Source organism: Muscardinus avellanarius (genome assembly GCF_963383645.1).
Source record: "Muscardinus avellanarius genome assembly, chromosome: 8".
Classification (NCBI taxonomy): Eukaryota; Metazoa; Chordata; class Mammalia; order Rodentia; family Gliridae; genus Muscardinus; species Muscardinus avellanarius.
Window position 1 is genome coordinate 111,224,119 of NC_137794.1, and position 24,982 is coordinate 111,249,100.

The 24,982-nt window shown below is 46.3% G+C and overlaps 1 protein-coding gene across 1 annotated transcript in view; it reads left to right on the forward strand.

Moving 5' to 3' along the window:
• The window catches only part of SLC22A3 (solute carrier family 22 member 3), a gene marked incomplete at both ends in the record, with an annotated part of 90,467 nt that extends 66,876 nt beyond the window's left edge, over window positions 1-23,591 (forward strand). Inside the window, 6 exons of the mRNA XM_080700760.1 lie at window positions 7,790-7,887; window positions 8,007-8,221; window positions 16,219-16,327; window positions 17,049-17,161; window positions 21,395-21,494; window positions 23,555-23,591. Coding sequence (XP_080556886.1) covers window positions 7,790-7,887; window positions 8,007-8,221; window positions 16,219-16,327; window positions 17,049-17,161; window positions 21,395-21,494; window positions 23,555-23,591 — 672 coding nt within the window. The remainder of the gene's footprint in view (window positions 1-7,789; window positions 7,888-8,006; window positions 8,222-16,218; window positions 16,328-17,048; window positions 17,162-21,394; window positions 21,495-23,554) is intronic.
• Between the last annotated feature and the right edge of the window lie 1,391 nt (window positions 23,592-24,982).

The following is a 24,982-nucleotide window of genomic DNA, read 5'->3' on the forward strand; positions in this document are numbered from 1 at the left end:
CCTAGATCTATGAAGAATGACCCTGGAATTTTAATAGGGATTGCATTGAATTTGTAGATCACTTTTGGTAGGATGGCCATTCTTATGATTATTTGTTCTTCCTATCCAAGAGCATGGGAGAATTTTCCATCTTCTAAAGTCTTCTTCAATTTCTTTCTTTAGTATTTTATAGTTTTTATCATACAGGTAGGTCTTTTGCCATTGGACCAAATTGAGATCACAATTTCTCATTGGCTCAAACTGGTACTCATTTCTATCTTTCATTGGTTCAAATATGGACATGTGTTCAGTCAGAGCACAGTATTACCTTAGATAATCAGTCTACGCCTAAGACGGGAAAGAGTCAGTTCACCTGAGAACATGAATGGTGTGTGTGTGTGTGTGTGTACATGAGGGTACATGGTGGGAATTCTACTAAGAGAAAAGGGGAATAATTTTCAACAATTAAATGTGCTAATGTTTAATATAAATCCATTTATTTATTTGTTTGTTAATGGTAATCAAACTCAGGGGCATTTTACCTCTGAGCTGAACATCATATTGGGGTACAAAGTATGAGAAAATTACATTCACATACTCTTGTTGCCCTCCCTATTGGGTCCCCTCCTCCACAAGTCTTTGAGATCGAAAATGGGAGTTTTTATTTTTATTTTAGAACAGCAGACATCTTGCTAAGTTGCTGGGGCTGGCCTTGAACCGCAATCCTCCTGTGTCAGTCTCCCAGGTACTGGGATGACCACATGTGCTACCACACTGACTTAAGTCTATTCCTTTAAGAGTGATCTACTTTGTCTTGTTCAGAGAGTAAGATAGATCTTACTTTTTACTTTAAGAGAATATTTATAGCCACAAAGAAAACCAGAGTTCACAGTAACCCCATTATCTCATCAGAGCCATGAATAAAATGATACAATGTACTTCTAACCACTAAAAGTAAACGTCATATTCTCTATACTGCAGACAAAGTTCAGTATAACAAAGATACAGACTTCAGTGCCTGCCTTTGGTACAGCATAACAATTAAAAATACAGACTTTGAGGCCAGCCTCCTGGTCCAAGTACTTGCTGTCTGTGTGCCTTCCTTGGGATGCTCCCTAGCTTTCCCATGAGCCACTTCCTCCCCAGTGGGAATAGCCATCGATCTGTGCATGTTCCTCCAGCATTAGCCCTTTCGTCCAGGAGTCAGCACATGACTGCCTGCAGGCTGGACCCAGCTTGCTGCCTGTTTTTGTGAATAAGGTTGTATTAGAACCCGTTTATTTATTGTCCGTGGCTGCTCTCACACCACAATGGCAAAGTTAAGTAGCAACTGGAGAACTTATAGCTTGCAAAACTAAAAATACTTCTGGCCCTTTGCAAAAAAGGTTGGCAACCCCCTGAGTTGAATCATAAGACTCCTGTCGTCTTGTCACCATATCGTCACCATTCTGTGTTGGTGAATGACCGGGGTCTGGTTAGGAGAAGGTAGCATGGCCGGAGCTAACTTGAGAGAGACACTCACTCTTGCTTCACTGAGAGAAAGCCATAGGCCACGGGTAACTGAAAAGGCTGCAAAGGTGCTTAAAGGTCAGGTTTTCTGCGAAAGCAGAGATACGTGACTTCCCTTTAAACTCCAGGGTGTGGACGTGGAGCCTGAACAGAGTGACTGTTCAGAGTCTTACCCAGGAGATAGAAGTCATAGCTACAGACAAAAAGACTGAAGAGGAAATAAAAGAGATCCCACAGTAAGTCGTAGTGGATATTACTTTTGAAAAGAAGATTGTCACCTCTGTGTGCACTGGGTAGATAACGGTGTCGATGTGCAGATGAGCCAGCCGGTCAGGAACTCCCGAGAGAGGAGTGGAGACCAGCGCCACCAGGCGGGCCCAAGCCTGGTTGTGGAGAAGCCCAGAGCGACTGCCAGAAGTGCTGGCCCACGTCAGCCTGAAACTTCCACGGAGGAAGATCGTCCTCGCATTGTGGGCGGGCTTAATTCTGAATCTTGACAACTTTAAAATATAAATGATCTGAGTCAACTCTAATTCACCTGAACTCCTTTAGTCAAGTTTTACCTTTGCATAAAACAGTGTTCAGCCAGGCGTGGTGGGGCACGCTTGTAATCCCTGCACTTGGGAGGCTGAGACAGGAGGATCGCACAGGTTCAAAGCCAGCCTCAGCTACTTAGTGAGGCTCTCAGCAGCTTAGTGAGACCCTGTTTACAAATAAAGCATTAAAAAAAAAGTCTGAGAGTATATCCCGGAGGTAGAAAAAGCCCCTGGGTTTCACCCCCAGTACCACAAAAAAAAATTAAAAATTAAAAGTGTTCGAGCAAGTGCAGTGTTCTTCTTTAAAAATGTAGACAAATGAGTATTAACTTTCAAAAACATTTATGGAGTAAAAACTTTCTCTATATTCAGCAGTGTAAGAATTAAGACTAGGGAAGCTATCGAGGTGCAGTGGCGCGTGCCTGTAAGCCCAGTACTTGAGAGGCTGAGAGGGGCAGGTTGCAGGTTCAAGAACAGCCTCAGCAACATAGTGAGACTCACAGCGACCTGGCAAGACCCTGTTTCAAAGCAAACAAACAAAAACATAAAAGGGCCGAGGATGTAGCTCCAAGGTAGAATGCCCCTGGTGCAATCACCAGTATCATAAAAAAAGAAGGTTAGCTAAGGAATATTTTAATAGGCATTGTATTCTTGTTTTCCCCCGTGGTATTGAGGATTGAACTCAGAGGCATTCTAACTCTGTGCTACACCCCCAGCCCTTTTTACATTTTTTGTTTGTTTGTTTTAAAACAAGATCTCACTAGGTTGCCGTGTATTAGTTATGATCCAGGTCAACTTGATGCTGAAACAAGAGACCCAAGAAATATAGTGGGGGATGGAGAAGTTCCCTCTGTCTAACACGGCCCTCCAGAGTTGAGCGTCCTGGGCCCAGGTTTCCTTTATCTTATTTCCCCACCATCTCTTGCCATTTCTTCTATGGTCAAATCTCACAAGGATCTTCTTCCATTCCCAGGAAGGGAAAGACATTAAATAAATGGCAAACTATTTCCATAATTTGGGTCTTAGAATGTGTGTGAATGTGACATCCAAAAGAACTCTTTTGTAGTCTTCTTTTGCATGTGAGACTTTCCCGGGCATGAGATGGTGAACTTTGGTTGACCCATTGGGTTTAATGTTCAGGATAAGTGATCAACACAGTAACCTCGGTGTGGATTTGCTCTGAGTGAAATCCATGTGCCTGGCCATAGAGAACCTTTTCCCTAGACTCAGTGGCTGAGGGAAAGCAGGGCTGGGTGCCCTCCTTCCAAGCCAAATGGGAGTAAAAGACAGGAAAAGCTCTGTCTTTCATGTTCAGGCTTGTTCTTAATAGAAGGACAAAAACTGAGGTCCACACTCTAAGAGAACTAATGCGATCAGGGCACTTGATTTCTTGCTATGTTCCACCATTCAGCAAATGGTAGTTGAACACCAGTCACTTTGTTTGGTGCTAAGACTTGGTCCCTGAGGACTTCTGGGAAGATGGCGATGGAGCAAAACGGGGCTTACAAGCCCCGCTAACAACCAATCTCTATTACCACAAAATCAGCGCCTTTCATAGCCAGAAAACACCATCAGCAGAGAAACAAAAAATGTAATTTTAAGGGACAGAGAAAAAGAGAGCTGGAAAAACGAGACACCAGAAACCAGACCGCAGTGCTGCAGCCGGAGCCGCAGCGTGAAGCGACAGGCGCCATTTTGCCTTGCAGCACCAGGCTCCAGAGAGGAAGGGAACTCATAACCGAGCCCAGAAACCAGAGAGGAGATACGCCGGCCTCACGCCCGAGAACGCGGCAGCAGCACCTTACTGCTGGCGGCAGCGGCGAGTTCACCGGACGGCACCAGACCAACTCACTCAACAGCCCACCAAGCTCCAGAGAGGAGCGGCGGACAGCGAGCCGAGGTGAGCCGCTGCGGAACAGCCGGGAGGGATTTGGCAGATTTCTCGGCACAGAGAGCAGCTAAAGCTCCCAGGGGCTGGGCTCAGCACACCCTGCAGGGACTCAGAGTGGAGTTCAAAAACAGAAAAGAAATATGCCAGCCTCACAGCCGAGGGCATGGCAGCAGCGCCATATTGCTACCGGCGGCAGCAGCAGCGAATTCACCAAGTCCACTACAGCTCCATCTACGCACTCAACAGTGAGTCAAATTGCGGCCCCTAGAGGAGAAATCCCAGTACTGTACTCCCAGGGACTTGACCCAGTGGGGGAGTGGTGGTGGCAGAGATATTAAACCATAGGAGAACGCCCAACCTGGCATCCCCCATGGTCTAAAGTAGCCTCAATTGACTCCCTGGGTCTGAGACTCTGCGATACAACCCAGTAAAGGAGTAGTGAGGACTGAGATACCACAAACTCAAGATCCACAGCACCTTAAGTGAAGTCGTAGTGACCCAGGGAAGAACCCAGAGAAGGCACAAACCTCCGAAATCATGGGAAAGAGGAATAACACTGGAGCAATGAATGCCCACAACCCCACAACATCAGAACCCGATAAAACAGAAAATCAGAGATTTATAGAAGATCAAATCAGGAAAATAACTGTAGAAATAATAGAGCTGTTTCGAAAAGAATTCAGAGAGAGCCAAAGAGAGATAAAGGATGAAATTAATGAAGGAAAGGCCTCAATTCAAAGTACAAACAACCGATTAGACTACATGGAGAATAGAATCTCGCTCCTAGAAGATGATCATTCCAAAAATGAACGCATAGCCGGGCGTGGTGGCGCACGCTTGTAATCCCCGCGCTTGGGAGGCGGAGACAGGAGGATCGCGCAGGTTCGAAGCCAGCCGCGCGCTGGCTTAGGAGACCCTGTTTCCAAAATGAAAATGTAAAAATAGGTCTGGGAGTGTAGCCCCGAGGTAGAAGGGCTTCCAGGAACCCCAGTACCACCAAAAAAAAAAAAAAATGAACGCATAGTTTCTAATTTAGAAAAAAAAAATCCAACAGCAGGAATCTGATATTGAAGAAATATGGGCCCATTTTAAGAGAGCTAACCTAAGAATAATTGGAATAGAGGAGAGAAAAGAAGGTGAAACCAAAGGGATTAACCATCTCTTCAAGGAAATAATAGCAGAAAATTTTCCAAACATAGAGCAAGAGGTTGATACACAGGTCCAGGAAACTTATAGAACCCCCATTAGAGAGGATCAGAGAAGAGGATCCCCACGCCACATAATTGTCAAAATGACCAATGTGGAAGCCAAGCAGAGAATCTTAAAGGCAACAAAAGCAAAGGGCCAAGTGACATTCAGAGGCAAACCAATTAGAATCACTCCAGACTTCCCAAACCAAGTCATAAGAGCCAGAAGGGCCTGGAGTAACATATTCCAAACTCTGAAAGAAAACAACTTCCAGCCAAAAATTTCCTACCCAGCAAAACTTTCTATCAAATTAGATGGAGAAATAAGAAGCTTCCATGACAAACAGAAACTGAAGGAATTTTTGTCTTCAAAACCAGCACTAGAGAAAATACTCAAAGAGATTAACTACAAAGAAGAAATTGGTAACACTCACCAGAACCAGAGAAACAAGAGTTTCCATCCAACAGTCAACTAAGATTGGTTATCTGTGGAGATTCATTACTTATGTTAGTCTTCTACCTACCTCTAAATGGTATTGTTTGCCTTATTGTTGTTAATTTTTAGGATTTCTAGTTGGAATATTAATATACCTTCAGATATAGCATTTGAAAATATTTTATCCCATTCTATCAGTAACTTTTAACTCTGTTTACATTGTCTTTGGATATACAATATTTTTTTATTTTTTAGGGAGTTTGTATACTCTTCTGTTGCCTGTGCCATTGAAATCATATCCAAGAAATCACTGCCAACTTCAATGTTGTGAGGTTTTATGACCCAGATTTTCTTCTAAAAGTTTATAGTATTAAGATTTATATTTAGGTCTTTTACCTATTTTGAGTTAATATTTGTATATGTGTTAGGTAAGGGTCCAATTTTATTCTTTTTCATGTAATTATTATTTTCAACAATATTTAGTTAAAAGATTAGTATTTCCTCCACCAAATGTTCGTGGAAACCTTGTCAAAAATAACTTGACAATATATGGAAGAATTTATCTCTAAGCTTTTATTTAACTCCAATGGTTTATATATCTGCCTTTAGAACAGTACTACACTGTTTCAATTATTGTAGCTTTATATGGTTTGAAATCAGAAAATATACATCTTCTAGCTTTGTTCTTCTTCGAGATTGTTTTTGGTATCTAGAGTCCATATTTCATTTCAGGATAGATTTTTTCTGAAAAATAAATAAATATATGTATGATAGCTTCACCTAAAAAAAAAGAAAAGAAAAAAATATTCTCTGGTAAGAAAGAAAGCAAAAAGAAATATTGAACTGTTATCTTTTAGTCATCAAAAACTTGGTATCAGACAAATGAAACTGTTTTGTGAGATTATCATCGTTAATATTGGATAAATTGCTATAAAATTAGATGTCAACCACTAAGCCAAGCATGGGAAGGAGGGATGGGGAGGGAACGGGGTGGGGAACGGGTAGGGGCTAACTGGGCGATGTGTGCATGTATGTCTACAAAAGTATTTTCTTTATACCATTATGATGTATGAATACATTGCACCAATAAAAATAAATAAATAAAAATAAATAAATTTAAAAAAAAAAGACTTGGTCCCTAGCCCACTACAGTGCCAGAGCTCCCAGGGAAAGAACAGACCCATCGGGAAGCTCAGGGGCTACGGTAAAGGTCTGGGAAGTGGAGCCACCAATCTGGAAGTCACCAGTTCTATTTGAGGTTAGCAAAGACCTCCCAGAATGGGGGGTGAAATCAGGACCAAGGAGGTCAAAGGGCCCCGTGCAGAGGTGTGCACTATGCGGGTACGTGGAAATAGGGGGCAGTGGTCATGGCAGGGCGCTCCGCTCAGAGACCTTTGGCAGACTGGATTAGAAGTCAAGGAATATTTGTCCTAGTGCTTTCTTGCCTGTTAGGGCTCTGTGTACAGTAGGCCAACAAGCAGTCCTGTTGAAGACAGTGGCAGCCTCTCAGATGGCTAAAGATGAACTGAATCTTTCTAGATCAAAAATCTTCCAGATTCCAACAGACAGATGGAAACAAAATATCTGTGGTGCTTTAGACGGTTTTTTCTCAGAACTGAGGAGGGACCCGGGGGCATTCTACCTCCAAGCTATACCCCTAGCCCTATTTTTTATAATTTTTGACCCTATTTTTGTATAAATTTTTTGGAAACAGGGTCACACTAAATTGCCAAGAGGCTCACTAAGTAGCTGAGGCAGGCCACGAACCGGTGATCCTCCTGTCTCAGCCTCCCAAGTACGCGGATTACAAGCCTGCACCATCAGGCCTGGCTACTTTCAGGCCTATGATTTTCCTTGTCAAAGTAAGATTTGATGATTTAATATTAAAGGTAGACTTGATAGGATCTGAATTGTTTTCCATTTTACTATCATCTTCCCCCCAACTTAACAAACGCAGACATATTTTGCCTTGGCATACATCTACTTCCGTGTTTGCTCAGAGCACTTAAGCACAAGAACTGGGATTATCCTAAGAACTGGTTTGCAGCTGAGTAACCGCACCTCTGTGAGTTTGACCTATTCAGAATGCCAGAGGACAAGGTTTTCATTCCCAGGTTTTAGACACGACTGTGGAAGGGCCCAATCAGTTCGTGAGATGGTGATTCTTTAGCTTTGAATCCAGCGGATCCATTAATACTGTGCAGGTGTTTCTTGCTACCTACTGCTTCTGAAATGTGCTTCTCTTACGCAGATCACTGTTACAGACGAGGAAATTAGTAATCCATCCTTTTTAGATCTGGTGAGAACCCCCCAAATGAGGAAGTGCACACTTATACTTATGTTTGCTTGGTAAGTTCGACTCGTGTTTGCATCTAAAAGCTCGTGTCAAATTTCCAACGCAGCCCTGCCTTGGAGACGGGTGCGGGTCTCTCTCACTTGTTCCCTGCTGTCTGCCAACGTCACTGCAGGTTCACGAGTGCAGTGGTGTACCAAGGGCTGGTCATGCGCCTGGGAATCATAGGAGGCAACCTCTACATAGATTTCTTCATCTCAGGAGTGGTGGAACTGCCGGGCGCTCTCCTGATCTTACTGACCATCGAGCGGTTTGGACGACGCTTCCCCTTCGCAGCGAGCAACATCTTGGCGGGGGTGTCGTGCCTCATCACTGCCTTTTTGTCAGAAGGTACTCTCCCCCCCCCCCTTTTTGGCAGCTGCCGAAGAGCTTAAAACACTTGAAATAATCAAGTTCAGGGGAATCACTGTCTTAAGGACTGGCCATCCGTCACAGTCTTGATTCCCCACCAACTCTGGTGGTGGTATTGTTCCTACCTTGCTAAATCAGTGTCACAACTGAGACAAGAAATCGGTTCTACAGATTTTTCTCTTTGCTCAATTTTTAGGTTCATTTATCCGTGTAATCAGGTACTACACTAAACCCAGCTCCTAGTGAGGGGTTGATTTGAGTCACTTTATCTGACTTCCTCCTGGGGTGGGTTAGCACTGTTGAACATCTTTCCTGAGCATCCATCTACCGTATCACTGGTGCCATGTCATGCTGAGGTTAGGGACGGAGCAAAGACACAGCTCTTAATTCGGAATGATCTGTGACCCATTAAAAGATATAAACATCTAGCTGGGCATGGTGGTGTATCCTTGTAATCCCAGCATTTAGGAGACTATAAGACAGGAGGATTGCAGTTCACAGCCAGCATCAGCTACTTAGTGAGGCCCTTTGCAACTCAGTGAGACCCTGTTTCAAAATAAAAAATAAAAAATTACAGGGCTGGGGGTGTAGCTCAGAGGTAGAATGCCCCTGGGTTCCATCCCCAGTACTTTAAAAAAAAAAGATATAAACACTTTATACTAACAGGTCATTTTGATAAATGAACCTACAGAATTCTTTATAAGACTTAGAAAAGAAAGCAAGAAGAAAAAGCTGGGAAGAAAAAAAAGGAAGGACAGTCAGTCACCAGCAGGACTGTCCAGCAGGACTGTCCCCAAGGCCAGTCCAGGAGCTCGGCACTGCCCTTGAGCCCCGGGAGGAAAAGGAGGGGTGCGCTCTTCGCAGCTATAGCAGTTACGATGACAGGGAGAGATGCAGAGAGTGAACTAGGCTGGGGTGGGATGGCAGATCCCTGCCACAACCCAGAGGCTCTCTGCCACAGAACACAAGGGCCGAAAGAGGAAGCTCTTTAAGGTCCCAAGGAGTGTGTTCATTAGAACGAGTGAGGGCCTCCGCGTTCCGGGCGTGGAGTGCGGTTCTGCGAGCCCTGGACTCCCTGGCGGCGCTCAGTGTCTGCAGAGACTGGCTTTCCTTGAGAATCCTGTCCTCAGAGGGTCAGGAAATAGGATGGTAATGTTGCAGAGCTCAGAGCAGGCATCTGCAAGAGACTTTGCAGGTTTACAAATCCCTGTGACACCAGGAGACCCTGCTTGGATAAAACCACAGATATGCCAAGCTTCAGAAGAGAAAAGCGAAGGTGTCAGTCCCCTGTGGGATCAGAATGCTGGGCGGTAACAGAAACCGTATTTCTCTTATTTTCCATGAGTGCATTCGGTTTCTTAGGATTGCTATAATGAAGTACCACAAACTGGTGACTTGAGACAACAAAAATGTTTACTGTCACAGTTCTGGAGGCTGGAAGTGTGAGATCAGTGTGGCTGGGCTGGTCAGGTCAGAGGCCCCGAGGGGCACCCTGCTCCCTGCGTCTCCCCTGCCTGCTGCTGGTGACCCGGCCTGTGCTTGGCATCCTCCAGTCTCCACCTCCCTTCTCTATCTTGAGTTTTGTTTTGTTGGGGTACTGGGGATGGAACCCAGGGGGCATTCTGCCTCTAAGCTATACCCCCAGCCCTTTTTATTTTGAAGCAGGGTCTCACTACTTGCTGAGGCTGCCCTTAAACCTGCATTTCTCCTGTCTCAGCCTCTCAAGGACTGGGATTACGGCTGTGCGCCCCTGAGCTTGGCTGTGGCTTCCATTTTCATTTGACACCTTCTTCTGTGTCTCTCTTGTCTTAACTGCTGACCCTGTTTCCAAGTCTGGTCACATCCTGAGGCTCCAGGTAGACGTGGATATTTGGGAGGACACAATTCAAAGCATTACACTGAGTTAGCATATTCACTGAGTGGGGGGGGGGCTGTATGATGGTTGTCAGTGTGTGCCCATTTAGCCCTTACTAATGGCCTGCCGCTAAAGTGGGAGGGGGACGGAGAGAGGTGAACGAGTGGCGTCATTCCCACCGAGGGAGAAAGGAACAATCTGGAACACTAAGGCGCTCACTGCTCTTTTGGTTTGGGGTTCAACTTAAAGCCATAGCTCCCTAAGACTAGATAGATAGATAGATAGATAGATTTAATATGTGTTTTAATTTGGTTCTCATCATACAGAGAATAGGGAAGAAGTGTTCATTGTATATAAAATTAGCAATGTGGGGAGAAAGCTGAATGCTGTAAGTGCGGCCCATCATTTCATGACACAATGCTTTTACCCCAGGTCTTCTCTGGTTCCGGAGTGACTGGGTTGATTTCAGTGTGTGATTCCAGAAAGCAAGCATTCACAACGGTGTGTCCACATCAAGGCAGAAGCGGCTGGGCGGGGGAGGAATCGGCGTTTCATAGAGAACGCTGTCACACACGGGGAAATCCAAGATGAAGAGTAACCTGTCTCATCCATCTCCTGTGGTATCATGTAGCTATAACCTGTCTCATCCATCTCCTGTGGTATCATGTAGCTATAACCTGTCTCATCCATCTCCTGTGGTATCATGTAGCTATAACCTGCCAACGGATGCTTTAGGGTTGTTTGCAGCAAGACTGAAAGTGAGTGGCTCTCTTTCTCCCCGGGTTTTATATATTCTCCAGACGTGTCTGTTGTTGACAATTGACATTTTATATATTCTGTAGACTTGGCTGTTGTCTTAGTCACACGTTGGTCATGAATGAGGGGAAAGAATAAGGTTCAAATCCCTAAAGCAAGTTCCAAATGTGAGGAGAGGCTCCCCTGGCTCCAGCTGTCCTTCCAACTTAGCACTTTCTCTTGTGGACTTGATTCCAAGCCACTGTCAGAGGAACATTAGAAAGGCGTTTCTCCTCGGCCACTGCTGAGGCCATGAGCATGGGTCCCCTGTGCAGAAAGCTGAGGAGCCTTCTGCAGGAATCAGCCCTCAGCCTACCCCACAGAAAGTGCTTCAACTGGCTTCCCATGCAGGTTTCATGGGCTGAGAAGAAAATTCTGGAAAAAGAAATCATCTTTCTGGCTGTGTCCTCATCTAAGACTCACTACTATGGGTGAGGATTTCTGAACTCTGCTCAGAATTTGGAGGATCGAGAGCATTCCTTATCTATACCTGTCTTCTGTTTTTTAGTTTGTTTAGGAGGGCCACAAACCCAGAAATTTGGGTATCTTCTTTTTGAAATCAAAAAGTTGTCTTTTAATTTCTCTAAGAAAAAAAGTCAGCTCATACATCTTAATTTACATATCTTTATTAGGACTTTTCACTCAATTTTATTTCAGAGCTCAGAGCAGATGGCACATTCAGAGGAGATTCAAAACTTTATTTTAAATTCTGCATTCTTCCTTAAGAAATGAGGTTTTATGCCTTAAAGCTCCAGTAGCTTGACCAAGACATCATTCGGAGAGGAATATTACTTTTCTAAGTCCTCATAAAGATAGTTTTAGCTTTAGTCCTCATTTTCAAAAAAAATTTTTTTTCGGTACTGGGGATGGAACCCAAGCGCATTCTACCTCTGAGCAACACCCCCAGCCCTGTTTATTTATTCTTCATTTTGAAACAGGGCCTCACTGAGTTGCAAAGGGCCTCGCTAAGTAGCTGAGGCTGTCTGCAGACCACAATCCTCCTGTCTCAGCCTCATTTTTAATGTGTGTGTTTTTTTATATTGGCACCCAAAGATGTCTATTACTTCTCCAAAAGGAATTTAACACATTACTGGGATGATCAAAGGTTTTCATGTGCATACCTAATTGCTGACACATAATTTAGACTTCTAATAAATTGCTTTCTTTTCCTAATGAACAGCTGAGTGTTTTAGGGACTTATCTTTTGTTACACACTTAAACAAAGTCTCTGTCCCTTTATAGTTCGGTGCTGGACTCTGCTTGTAAAGGATCAGGAGTCTTTCAGATTAAATCTGTGCCAAAAGCCCACAAGGACACCAACTCCATCACGTCACGTTTTCTATTTTACAGAATTGGCTAGTTCTTCATCTAAGTTAACCACATGTGGTTTTCATGGTGTGTGTGTGTGTGTGTGTGTGTGTGTGTGTGTGTGAACTTGGTTTCTTGGTTTCTGTTTGGTTCTTTTTGTTACTGGCTCAGTGGGTCAGTTAGCCCATATAGGAAACAAATATGACGAATACAGAGACATTTGTAGGAATTGGTTATTTCATGGATTCACTTAGCAAGGTAGACTCCCCATAGACAGTGCCTAGGAGACCAAGGGGTAAGCAGCAAATAGACCTCTTGGTACTAGAAGTTAGCATATTTATAAGCTGTGTTGCAATCTCTCGCTGCATGCCTGTGCCAGTGTGCACACAGTTAAATTGTGCTAGGTCTCAGCCTGCCTGCCTGCCTTCATGGTGCTGGTGACTAAATCCAGGAGTATGCTATCCCTGAGCGATACTCTCAGCCTGTTTGTTTGTTTGTTTGTTTGTTTGTTTGTTTTTGAGGTACTGGGGATGGAACTCAGGGGCTTTCTACCTCCAGGCTATACTCCTAGACCTATTTTATATTTTATTTGGAAACAGGGTCTCACTAAGTTGCTGAGAGCCTCACTAAGTAGCTGAGGCTGGCTTCGAACCTGTGCGATCCTCCTGTCTCAGCCTCCCAGGCACGGGGATTACAAGCGTGCACCACCATGCCTGGCTCTCAGCCTTATTTTTTATTTTTATTTTATTTTCTTCTTTTTTTGTGGTACTGGGGATGGAACCCTTCTGCCTCCGGGCTACACTCCCAGACCTCTTTTTATATTTTATTTGGAAACAGGGTCTCTTAAGCCAGCAAGGCTGCCTTCGAACCTGCGCAATCCTGTCTCCGCCTCCCAAACGCGGGGATTACAAGCGTGCGCCACCACGCCCGGCTTTTATTTTTCTATTTTTTAATTTTGAAATGGGGTCTCACCAAGTTGAGGATGGCCTCACTAAATTGCTGAGGCGGCCTTGAACCTGTGACCCACTTGTCTCCACCTCCCAAGTTCTGGGATTACAAGTGTGCGCCACCACGCCCGGCAATGTAACTGCATTTCAGTGAGGGTCTCAGTCACTTCTGGTCAAGCAAAAGTGATCTGCTCGCAGCTGGCGGGCTGTGCTCCTGCCGCTTTTCTTGAACAGTGGATGCAGTTGAGGAGGTCCTGCTGCTGCTGCTGTTTTTTTTTTTTAATTGGCTCATTGTCACTCTACATCTTAGTGAGGTTCCGAGTGACAGAACAGACACACACAGCACGTGTGTATACACACACCCTGCCCCCCACACAGCATTAACACTGATATTGCCAGTGTCACAAATGAACACGGGATCATTTGCGCTGTCTCCACCATGACATCTCCCCTTCACTCCCCCTTCTCGCCAGGTCTCTGTCCACTGCTCTGATTCCTCCCCTCGTTTATCTAGCCCCCTTGGTTTCCCTCTTCCTCTCTAGCTAGTGCTGCGCTTTCAACAGCTGCCAACTTAAACTTAACCCTACACTCCTGCCTCGCATGTCCACAGGACAGCTCTGGCCTCAGTTGTTCACCTGAATTGCCATCGGACCAGGAACATCGCCCACACAGCAGTTTTGCCAAAAGAAACCTCTGGCTCAAGGGCCTGCCCCGGATCACAAAGCTATTTCCACAGTAGCGGACGACTTGTCCCTCGCAGCCCCACAGCAGACAGGAGTCTATCCCATAGGGCTGGAACCCCGTGAATCTGAGTCACAGCCCCCACTTAGAAAGTCCCCGCAATGCCTGCTCACACGGAGACAGGAGTAGAAGGCATTTCCCCGTCACCCTCCCTGAACGTTGTGAAAAAACACAGCTTAAATAAAACACATTCTTACCACCATCTTGTGCCAAAGCAGATGGTGCCCGAGCATGAGGACGGCTGGGACGCTGCTCACTCCCTGGTGTGGCAGCCACAGGTGTCTTGTCTGGGAAGACAGCAAATCCTCGGCCAGTTTGTGATAAAAGCACCATGATCTGGGGCTCCCAGCAGCACTCTGGATTCTTGACCCATTTTTTTCCTCTTCTTCCCCCCTTGGCAGCGGTTTTATTGAGTTGTAGCTTTTGTTGACTCTTCTCGAGAGAGGACACATGTGACTCTGAGCTTGATTCTCTTCTCTTTTTTTTTTTTTTTTGTGGGTCTGGGGCTGGAACCCAGGGGCATTTGACCTCTGAGCTACAGACCCTGTCCTATTTTTTATTCTTTATTTTGAAACCCAGTCTCACTGAGTTGCAGAGGGCCTCACTAAGTAGCTGAGGTTTTCTGATTCTCTTCTTTCATCTGCATTCATGCCTACTTTTCTACTGAAAAGAAAATAGTTAATCAGGAAGGTACAGTACTTCTCCCAGCAGGCAAGAGGCCAGTTCAGTGTTGAGTGGTCATCTGTATGAGTGTGACAGGTACTAGCTTTGCTTTGGAGAGCAGATGTGACCTTGTGCATACCATCACAGGTCCTCGTACCAAGTCTTGGAGGAAAGAATAACATAAATTGCATAACTCTTTTAATTTATTTATTTATTTATTTTTGTGATACTGGGGATGAAACCCAAAGGGCATTATACCTCTGAGCTACACCCCCAGCCCTATTTTTTAGTCCTTTTCATTTTTGAAACAGGGTCTCACTGAGTTGCGAAGGTCCTCGCTAAGTAGCGGACGCTGTCCGTGAACTGCGATCCCCCAGTCTCCACCTCCTGAATGCTGGGATTACGAGCGTGCGCCACCATGCCCTGTTGCACAACTCTTATGAAACTCAGAGCACAGACATTTTAGAATTAAAATAGCGGATGCCTTCTACCCTAAAAAAAAGAAAGAAAATGTCTCAGAAAATGTTTGGCCTTTCCCATAGTTACTGTGGAGGAAAGGGGAGTTTCTTCACACAGTTAGAGCAGTCTTGAACCATCTACTTTAAAATGGATGAACTAACTAGTGTGTAAGAAGCTGGCTTCTTCTCGATGATTTCTTGGTGTAGGGTGGGAAAGTTGCATGATTGGGGATGAGAAGACAGTAACACCCTGAATGGACGCCCCCTTCCCCAAAGCCCAGTCCTCCAGGCCTTGGGACTCTCTAGAAGCCAAGGCCAGCAGGAGAGTTTTTCTGATCTATACAGATAGAGGAAGGGTAGGCACCTGACACGGGATGGGTTCTCGGGCACTTTTGGACTGCCTTCCCCGCAAAGGACCGGTGGACTCCTGCTCTAGAAGGCACAGCCTGGAGAATCTGTTTCGTGGTCCAGTGTAGTGGATGCTCAACAGCTGTCAAATGTTCTGTTGTGTTGTCTTGGTGTTTGGTACTGGAGTTGAACCAAGGGACATTCTACCTCTGAGCTGTATCCTTGGCCCTTTTTCTTTTTTTAGAATTAGAGATTTAACCCAGGGGTATTCTACCTCTAAGCTACCACTCCAACCCCATTTTTTTGTGTGTGGGGGAGGTACTGGGGATGGAACCCAGGGGCATTCTACCTCCAAGCTACACCCCCAGCCTTATTTTTTATTCTTTACTTTGAAACAGGGTCTCACTGGGTTGCAAAGGGCCTCACTAAATAGTAGCTGAGGCTATCCACAAACTATGATCCTGTCTCAGCCTCCCAAATGCTGGGATTACAAGTGTGCGCCACCATGCCCAGCTCCCTAGACCCATTTTACTTATTATTTTGAAACAGGGTCTCACTAGATTGTTGAGGCTCTCCTCAAACTTGCAATCCTCCCGTCTTAGCCTCCCAAGTACTGGTATTACAAATGTGTCAAAAAGTGGTTCTTGAATTGTATTTTTATATTCTAACGTTGCTCAGAAACACCCCTCTCGCACACTGAAGTAGCAGCTATCATCCTGGTTGGTGTTAAATTTTGGCTCTAGTATCAGAAGATTCTATCATTCGTGAAAAGACTTAGGACACTAAGTACCCTTCTTTTTCTAATAAAATTTTAATGAGATCAGACTCCTAACTCCTCTTCTGAACATTCTGTATCTGCAGAGACGCCCTGGTTGAGGACCACAGTTGCTACGCTGGGAAGACTAGGGATAACCATGGCCTTTGAAATTGTTTACTTGGTAAATTCAGAATTATACCCGACAACCTTACGGTAATTCCAACTTCTCTGATATCACTTCTCCTAAGTCACCGCAGCACAGTTTCTTTAGCTCAGTGATAACGTATCATTGAGCTGAATATCACCAGTAAAAGCAGATGCCCTTTGAGTGCTAGCTAGCTGCTTTCTGCCTTGCTGCCTACCAGCTTCCACAATAGAAGTATTTCTCACGTAAATACCTTCGTACATAGCCATGGCTTGGTGGAAAGGCGCTGAACTGGGGACAGGAAACCCCTTGGTGCTCCTGTTAAATTGCGGCTTACGTCTGCATTCACGGGCTCTGCCTTTCTTCAGTGCTGGGCGTCTCCTCTGACCTCATCACGCTTCGCATTTGGAAGCAGCTGGTTGTGAGGGCCACAAGACGTCGCGTGTGGGCTAGGACACGCCGGCCTGCTGGGATGGGGGAACACTCCCGTGGGCACACCGTGGCCAAGCAGGCGTCCCGAGGGCACCTGCGTGTCATGGGGGGGGGACTGGTGAGCTGCCAAGGAGTGGAAGTCTTTCCTCCAGCCCCGGAGGCCTCCTCGCTGCCCCACTATGAGGGATGTAGAAAGTTTGCCTCCGGGGCAAGAGAGTTGTAGTTTTCAAAGTTAAAAACTGGTAGATATGGAAAGTATCATCAGGATTTCCCTGTTGTTTAACATGTCTGAATGCTTAATGCCTTGATTCTATTGACCTGAGTAGTTTTCATTTAAACCTCCTTCTTATTCTGCAGAAACTTTGGGGTTTCGCTGTGTTCAGGTATGTGTGATTTTGGGGGAATCATAGCCCCATTTCTACTCTTTCGACTAGCCGCTGTGTGGCTGGAACTCCCTCTGATCATCTTTGGTAAGAGCTTCATAAAGTGTGTGTGTGTGTGTGTGTGTGTGTGTGTGTGTGTGTTACTAGGGATTGAACTCAGGGGCATTTTACTCTGAGATGCACTCCCAGTCCTGTTTTATGTTTTGTTTTGAAGCAGGCTCTCCCTAGGTTGCTGAGCGCCTCCCTTCTTCCTGAGGCTGCCCTTGAACCTGTGATCCTCCTGTCTCAGCCTCCCAAGCGCTGGGATCACAGATGTGAGCTACCGTGCCCGGCTAAAGCATATTCTGTATGCACTTTTAGTGCTCTCAGCCACATTCTTTGCATTAATGGAAACTATAACGCTAGATTTGACATTAATAATGTCCATTTCATCTTCTTTTGACATCAGTTTCAGTTTTGAGGGGCCAATCTGATCACAACCAAATTTGAAGTCCTAAATGGTTTCAAGTTACTTTATGTTAAGGGGTGTTAATAAACAGTGTTTAAGTTAGATTTCTTTGTTTAGGTTTTGAGTTAAAATCAAATACTACAAAATGCTTTTATTGTATTGGGAAATTAAATAAAATAATTTAGGGAACCAAATTGGATCTTCAGTGTGTTTAAACATCAGCCTGAGCACTAGTTATACCATTATTATTACTACCATTATTTTGGTACTAGAGATTAAACCCAGAGCATTCTCCCTCCAAGCTATACTCCAGCCCTTCATATTTTTATTTGAAACAGGATCTTGCTGTGTTGCTGAGGGTCTTGACAAATTGCTGACTGGGCTTGACCCTGCAGTCCTCCTGTCTCACCCTCCCAAGTGCTGGGATTACAGGTGCGCACCGCTGCACCTGGCCAAGTATGTTTTTAAATGTTTGATAACTAATAATATCATATCTTAAATTACTTTGATGCTAAAACTGCTATGCTGACCAAAAAGGCAATACGAAATCACTTCCATACATACCGTACCCCCTCGTGTCCCTAGGTCCACGGCCTCCTCCCCACCGCTGGTCCTCCAGCCTGGTGAGCCGCTGTGCTCCAGTCTAGGGAAGGACCTGGGTCCTTCAGCCGGGGCTTCTCGGGTGCTGCCGCACACCCGCTCCGCCCTCCTGACTACAGGACACGGGGGCCTCTTCCTTGGCCTCTGTCTCCACCTCCTCACTCTGGTGAGAGAATGCTTTTCATTTGTTGTTCAACAGCCGAAATCTGAATGAAAATACTGAATCCATGAAGATATACATTCTAATTCACGCTGAACTCCTTTGGCAGTGCTAAGGACAAACAGTTAGCTTCTAGCCACTTGACACCAGCAAGCATAAAACAAGATTATTTCAAATCATTTAATGGTATTTGATCAGTTCTGTGTTAATTCTGTGTGCATGTGTGATTGTGTGTGTGTGTGTGTGTTTGTATGTGTGTGTGTTACTGGGGACTGAACCCAGGGGCATTCTACCTCCCAGCTACATTCCCAGGCCTATTTTTTATTCTTTTATTTTGAAACAGTATCTCACTGAGCTGCAAAGGGCTCACTAAGTAGCTGAGGCTGTCCTCAAATGGAGATCCTCCTGTCTCAGCCTCCCCAATCCTGGGATTACGAGTGTATGCCACCACACCTGGCTCTTGTTAGTTCTGTAGCCAGCAAAGGAGAGCAAAGAGGGAGGACGCCCCTGCCCAGCGAAGACAGAGCAGCTTCGGAGACCCATCAGCCTACTCGTGCGAGACTGCAGCTGCCTGGGCTGCCACAGGAGCGGGCCAGGCCCTTCCCTCCCAGGGCTGGCTGGGGAGAGAGACGAGTTTCTCAGCACCCATCAGCAGTGGGTGTGATGAAGGCTGAAATCCTGGTGGGGTGCTCTACAGGGACACCTGCCCCTTGAGTCCAGCGAGAGGCTGGGAGGGAGGAGGCAAGGAGGAAAGCCGTGCTCTGAGGATGGAGGACGCCACCCACCGGCACCAGAGGTGTGTGCTGTGCTCCAGGCAGGGCGAAGGCCGTCTCTGAGCTCCAGGCCGTGGAAGGAAGGTCTAGTGTGTGAAGTGGGGCCTCAAGGGAGTCGTCGCCAGGGACGGATCACAGAGGGTGTCCTCAGACCAGCAGGGGCCTTGTTCTTTATCCAAACAGCAGTGTGAAGCCACTGCACAGCCTTGCACGGGGGCCTACACGGGTAGATCTGCACTTTGGGAAATAGAGCTCTGATGGCAGGTAGACAGATGGCTCAGAAGGGGGCATTGTGAGCAGTGAGGAGACCGCTGTGACCAGATCCGGGTGGCAATGCCGGCGGGGGATGGAGGGGAGAGGCAGGTTCAGGAAACACAGTGGGAGTCAAAATGGCAGCGGGACGGTTGGCAAAGCCGGTGGAGGTGGACATGGTGGCCCAGAGCTGGAGACGTCCACAAACCCAGATCAGAACTTGAGACCCCAGGAGGCTGTTGCTGAGCCCAAGAGGTGTGGCCCAGGATGGGATTTGGGAGCGTATGAATGTAGGAGACCAATGGAGCTGGGGAAGGAACTAGGGACAGGACAGAGAGACAGGAAGGGGCGGGAGAGGAGAGGAGGAGAGCTAGGAGAGTGAGCCGACAGGGAAGCCCAGGGAAGGTGGGTTCAACACCCGACCCACCCATCAGGCCCAGGAGAGCGCCATTGCATCTGGTGGCGGGCAGCAGTTGGTGACCTGGCTCGTGAGGTGGGGTCTTACGTGAGTTTGAAGTGGGGTGTGGAAACGTTCATCCCCCCTCAGCAGAGCAAGTGTGTTTTCAAGAATTTTGTGAGCCAGTTGTTAAGTACAGCCATTGCTAAAAAAAATTACAGCAATGCCGGGCATGGTGGCGCACACTTGTAATCCCAGCATTCGGGAGGCTGAGATAGGAGGATCACAGTTCATGGCCAGCCTCAGCTACTTAGTGAGGCCCTTTACAACTCAGCGAGGCCCTGTTTCAAAATAAAGACTAAAAAATAGGGCTGAGGTGTCGCTTGGAGGTAAAATGTCCCTGGGTTCCATCCCCAGTACCGAAAAAAAAAATTACAGCATCTAAGATATATTAAAAACAGAGCTAGTGATCACACATATTTCAGTGGTGTGTAATTTCTTTTCCACATTCTTGCTATGATGCGTATTCTGGGGGGACAGCGGCTCTGTCGTAATGGTAGAAGTGCCATGGAAGGGAGCGTTAACCCGTCTCTTCCCAAAGCCACGTTCAGGCAGGTCCCACGGCGGCCTGGACTGTCCCCGGCTGGGAGGGGCAGGGTTCATGCAGTGGAGTAGGCAGAGCTGCAAGTCTGGGCTTTATTTCCAGAGCTGGTTGTTAAACATTTACCCGTGTACCACGAGGGTATGAAGAAACAAGGGCAGGATGAAGTTTCAAGAACTTTAGCTCCAAAGAGCAGAAAGGGAGGAGGGAAACTGGAGGGCGGGGTGAAGCTAGCAGGGGAAGATAAGAGTTCAGCTGCTTCTACCAATAGTTGAAGAAGCCAGAGTGAGTGAATTGATCACCCATGTGAGGAGCCCAAAAAGACAGACTTAAGGTGCATGTAATCTCAGTAAGCGGGAGGCTGACACTGGGGAATCACAGGTTCAAGGCCAGCCTCAGCAACTTAGCAAGACTCTGTTTCAAAATAAAAAGTGCCGGGAGTAGAGCTTGGAGGTAGACTGCTCCTGAGTTGAGTCTCTAGTGCCAAAAACAAAACAAAACCCAGAAGGACCCAGGCAAAGCCTGTCCTTGGGCAGAAGCGCGGACAAGTCTTAGTGTCACTTGATGGTAGGGACGGGAAGGATAGAAGGCCAGGAGGTTTTAGTGTTGGCAAACAGAAGTGGAGGGACCCAGCTGTGGCCCCTTCCCTGGTGGGACAGGTGAAATGCAAGTATTTGGCACTGGAGGGGGCGGGAGGCTCAGTAAACACAATCCCTGGCTCTGTCAGCGACCACAGCACATACCACCGTGGTCCCACAGGCTTATAACCACCCGTCGTAGCCATCTGAGTTTGCCCGAGGACACGCTGTGGTATTGGCACAGCGGTGAAATTGCCTACAGACATACTTCTCAGAGCTTATCCCTGTCACTGAGTGACATACCGCGTAACTGTTGAATGAGTGTGTGAATGAGTGTAGACCAAGTGCAAGGACCACGCACTGCGCAGGGTCTGAGGGAGGAGAGGAACTTTGAAATCGGGGAGAGCCGAGCTGGGTGAAGTTTTGCTATGAAGATCCAGGAGGGTGGAGCCTGCAGAGTGCCATGGGGGGGTCGCCAGGAGCCTGCGGTGACGCCTCTCCCTGCCCCTAGGTGTCCTGGCGTCGCTCTGCGGGGGCCTTGTAATGCTCTTGCCTGAAACCAAGGGCATTGTCTTGCCGGAGACTGTGGAAGATGTGGAAAAGCTTGGCAGGTATTGTGGGGAAACTGCAAAATTCAACACGCTTTAAATAAAAACAGCATCATGCCACCTGGGGGAGGATGTTGTTGAGAAAACGGACCCATTGTTGTAGAGTTTCATTTTATGCTTCATCTTATTTGTGAGTTAAATTTTTAAAAGTGAGTATTGCTCCGCCCAGGACTGGAAACCCCCCTCTCCAAATCCACTTTTTAACCAGGTACCAGCACCCTCTCCAGGGGCCAGTGAGCATCACCAAGGTCTCATGAGTTTATTACCAGACCTACAGAGCTTTGCAAGATGTAGCCAACCTGTACGGTGATCTCACTGCCCTGTTTCCCGATGCTATTTTGAAAACTAAAATTGGTTAATTGTCCCCAGAACTTCCCTAAGAAAGACCACTGGTCGTATCCCATTGGCTGCCTACTGATGGGAGGAGCCAGTCAGATGTGTAGGTGTTTCTCTCCCCAGGGAACCCAAGCCGATTCCCAGGCTTTGGAGGGACAGCGATGGGTAGTGGCCTACCTCCCACCCAAAGCTTCACCTTAGGGTGCTGCTACCTAAAGTTTGAGAGTTTCTCTTTATGACGCTGCCACTTTACAAGACAAAATTAATAAAGTAAATGGATTAAAGTCAGTAAGATAGTGTGATGTCCTCTTGAGCCATCCCATAGGACGGTAGGATCCTACTTCATCCAGGAAGGAGAAGTGCTCAGCTCATTGTGTCAGGGGGTGCCCAGGCCCGTCACCCATCACAGTCATGCTAGAAGACCAGGAAAAGGAGCATATTCGGAGGAAGGACGTGAGGCCCTCCTAAAATAAGAGCTGCACACCAGAGGTGGAGTTTCTCCTCCTTCAGGCTCACAGGTCAAAAAGGAGAAGGAGTTTCGTGTTGGCTGTGGGGGCCCATGCCTGAGCACAGGTCCTGGGGCTTCTGGGATCCAGCGCTCAGGCACCCCATCCCTTCTTTGTTGACTTTTCTGCCTCACTAGTGAACACACCAGCATCAGTGTTCCATCAAGAGGCCCTGCCTTCGCACTGATCCTGCCCACTGGCCACTGCCAGTTTTGATAGCGGGGGCCTGTGTTGTTCTTGATCCACAAGCCAGTCAGAGGTCAAGTTTCCTAACATATCAGGAAAAAATGGAGGAAGAGTGAGTCATTTCAGACCAGGACTCTTCTTCCAACTCAGTCATTAAAATTAGAATAGAGCCAGGCATGGTGGCACACACGTGTAATCCCAGCATTTGGGAGGCTGAGACTGGAGGATCGCGGTTTGCGGACAGTCTCAGCTACTTAGTGAGGCCCTCTGCAACTCAGTGAGACCCTGTTTCACAATAAAGGCTAAAAAATAGGGCTGGGGGTGTATCTCAGGGGTAGAATGCCCCTGGGTTCTAGCCCCAGTACCACAGAAAAAAAAAATTAAACAACTGGGGGTAGAGCAGGGTTTTGGAGGAGAAGAGGTCTAAATATTAATGGGAAAATTAACATCCAATATTCTTGTTTGGTAGCCGATATTCAAGCATGAAGAATCAGCAGAAATTTAAGTTACACAAATTCTTTTTTAAAAATGTGTATATGTTCGTAATTTTTCATAATAAAAGCTGGATAAATTGATTATACTTAGTCCCCACTCCTTAGAGACAACCTAGCAGAAGTAGAGCTTACCGTCCTATTCATTAATTATGACCTATGATTATTTATTTTGGGCCCAAACTACTGAGCACCAAATCACCGTCAGCGTGCGCCCTTCTAAGTCCATAGCAGGTTACTCGCTCATTTCTGCTTCCCTTTGCTCTCCTCAAAAGCTCAGTTCCAAACCGTGTTTAGTCAAAATTTATGGGGAACTTACTATATTCCACGATGCCAGTTAACCCCCGCTCAGTGTTTAAGCAGGTCAAACTGAGTTTGGCGACCATTATTGTGACCTTTGAGCTAGGTTGTAGGAGACGTTCTGCCTTAAACCAGACTCTGCTGCTGAGCGACAGTGAGAAGACTTGACTAGCTGCGGCCTTTCACAAGGACTTTATCTTTGCTCGTTTGTTTTGTAAGTTCACATTTTTTATCATTATGGCAGGAAAAAGAAAACGCAGGTTTCCAGCGCCCACCTCTGAGGCCCCTGCAAGTCCAGAAGGAAATCCTGCTGTCTGGGAGCCGACCCTGTTGAGAAGCCCAGCCTCCAGAGATGTGCCTCTGCGTTCAGCCCCAAGCTGTGGTGCCGATCCAGGTGTCTTCACTACCGTATGAAGACATCCAAATTCTCCAGGGTATTTTTATATGATGTTGGGTGAGCTAGGTTTATCATACTATCGATATTTCTGGGATTATGTAACATGTGGCTCATTTAGCAAGAGCCTGCTAGGTGCACAGCCCTTCCCGGGCGTTTTCTGTTGTTGGAGCAGTGGTCTCTGACCCTTCTGGTTAAAGATGGATAAGAGATGTCCCCACCATGGACTCTCAAGACAGCTTCATCAAGATTGTGGGATGTGTGAACTCAGAATGCAGGAAAGGAGCCCAGAAGTATGTTTTTCAGATCTGAACAAGCAATATGGCCCTGAACAGAGTGCTCTGATGAGCTGGGGAGGAGGGAGATTGGGGAACCCTGCTGATGAAGAGACTGGACTGAGGACTTGGGCCCAGGGCTCAGCCTCTGTTTGGGTGCCCTTGAGTTTCCTAGCTTTCCCAGCGTGTGCAGTAGTCAGTCTTGCTGCCCACCTCTGCAGCACCTGGGGCTCCTTCCATAAGGAAGGACAGGCCTGCTGTATGATTTAAGGATTTGGTCCTACTGTTTATAAAATCAGGTTTGAGTCCTGATATTATTTGGGATATATTTAGTATTCCTTTAGTGGACACTTAGAACCACAGATTCCATTCTTTACAAAAGAAAACACGGATTATGGTTTCCTGGGCCTTAGGAATTTAAAAGTAGAGGGATATTTATATTATATTTGTGAATTCGGTTCCATTGATGTCTGTGGCCAAGAGTGAAAACCATAAAACCATGGAGAATTCTCACTCTAGCTTGGCACTTTTGTCTCCTCTTGGGTGGGAGAGGGGAAGAAAAAGAAAAAACTTACATTTTCACTTAAAGGAAAGGTCACTTTTATCCATGCTTTAAAGAGTTAGCAGAAGCTTCATAAATTACTTTCTTTGCACTAATAAGGGGTTTGACCTTTCTTTTTTTTGTTATCAAGACTTTTCTTGAGACATGGAACTTAAGCACAAGTCTCGTGTTCTGCTTCGTGTGTCCCATCTATTCTATTTTCAGACACAAAGTATATCGTATGCCTAATTTCTTTTAATGAAAAACTGGGTGGACAAGCGAAATCGGTACCAAAGAGAAACCAGGCCAATAGAAAGGAAGATTTCTAATGGAGATCCTGTATGTGTGACAGTGTATAGCATGTGTGTGCCAGTTGTAAAATAACTTCTTAGCATTTAAAGCACATCAAAAACAAGTATCGTATCCGCCACCAGAGCCGACGCAGCTTTGTGAGCGTCCACC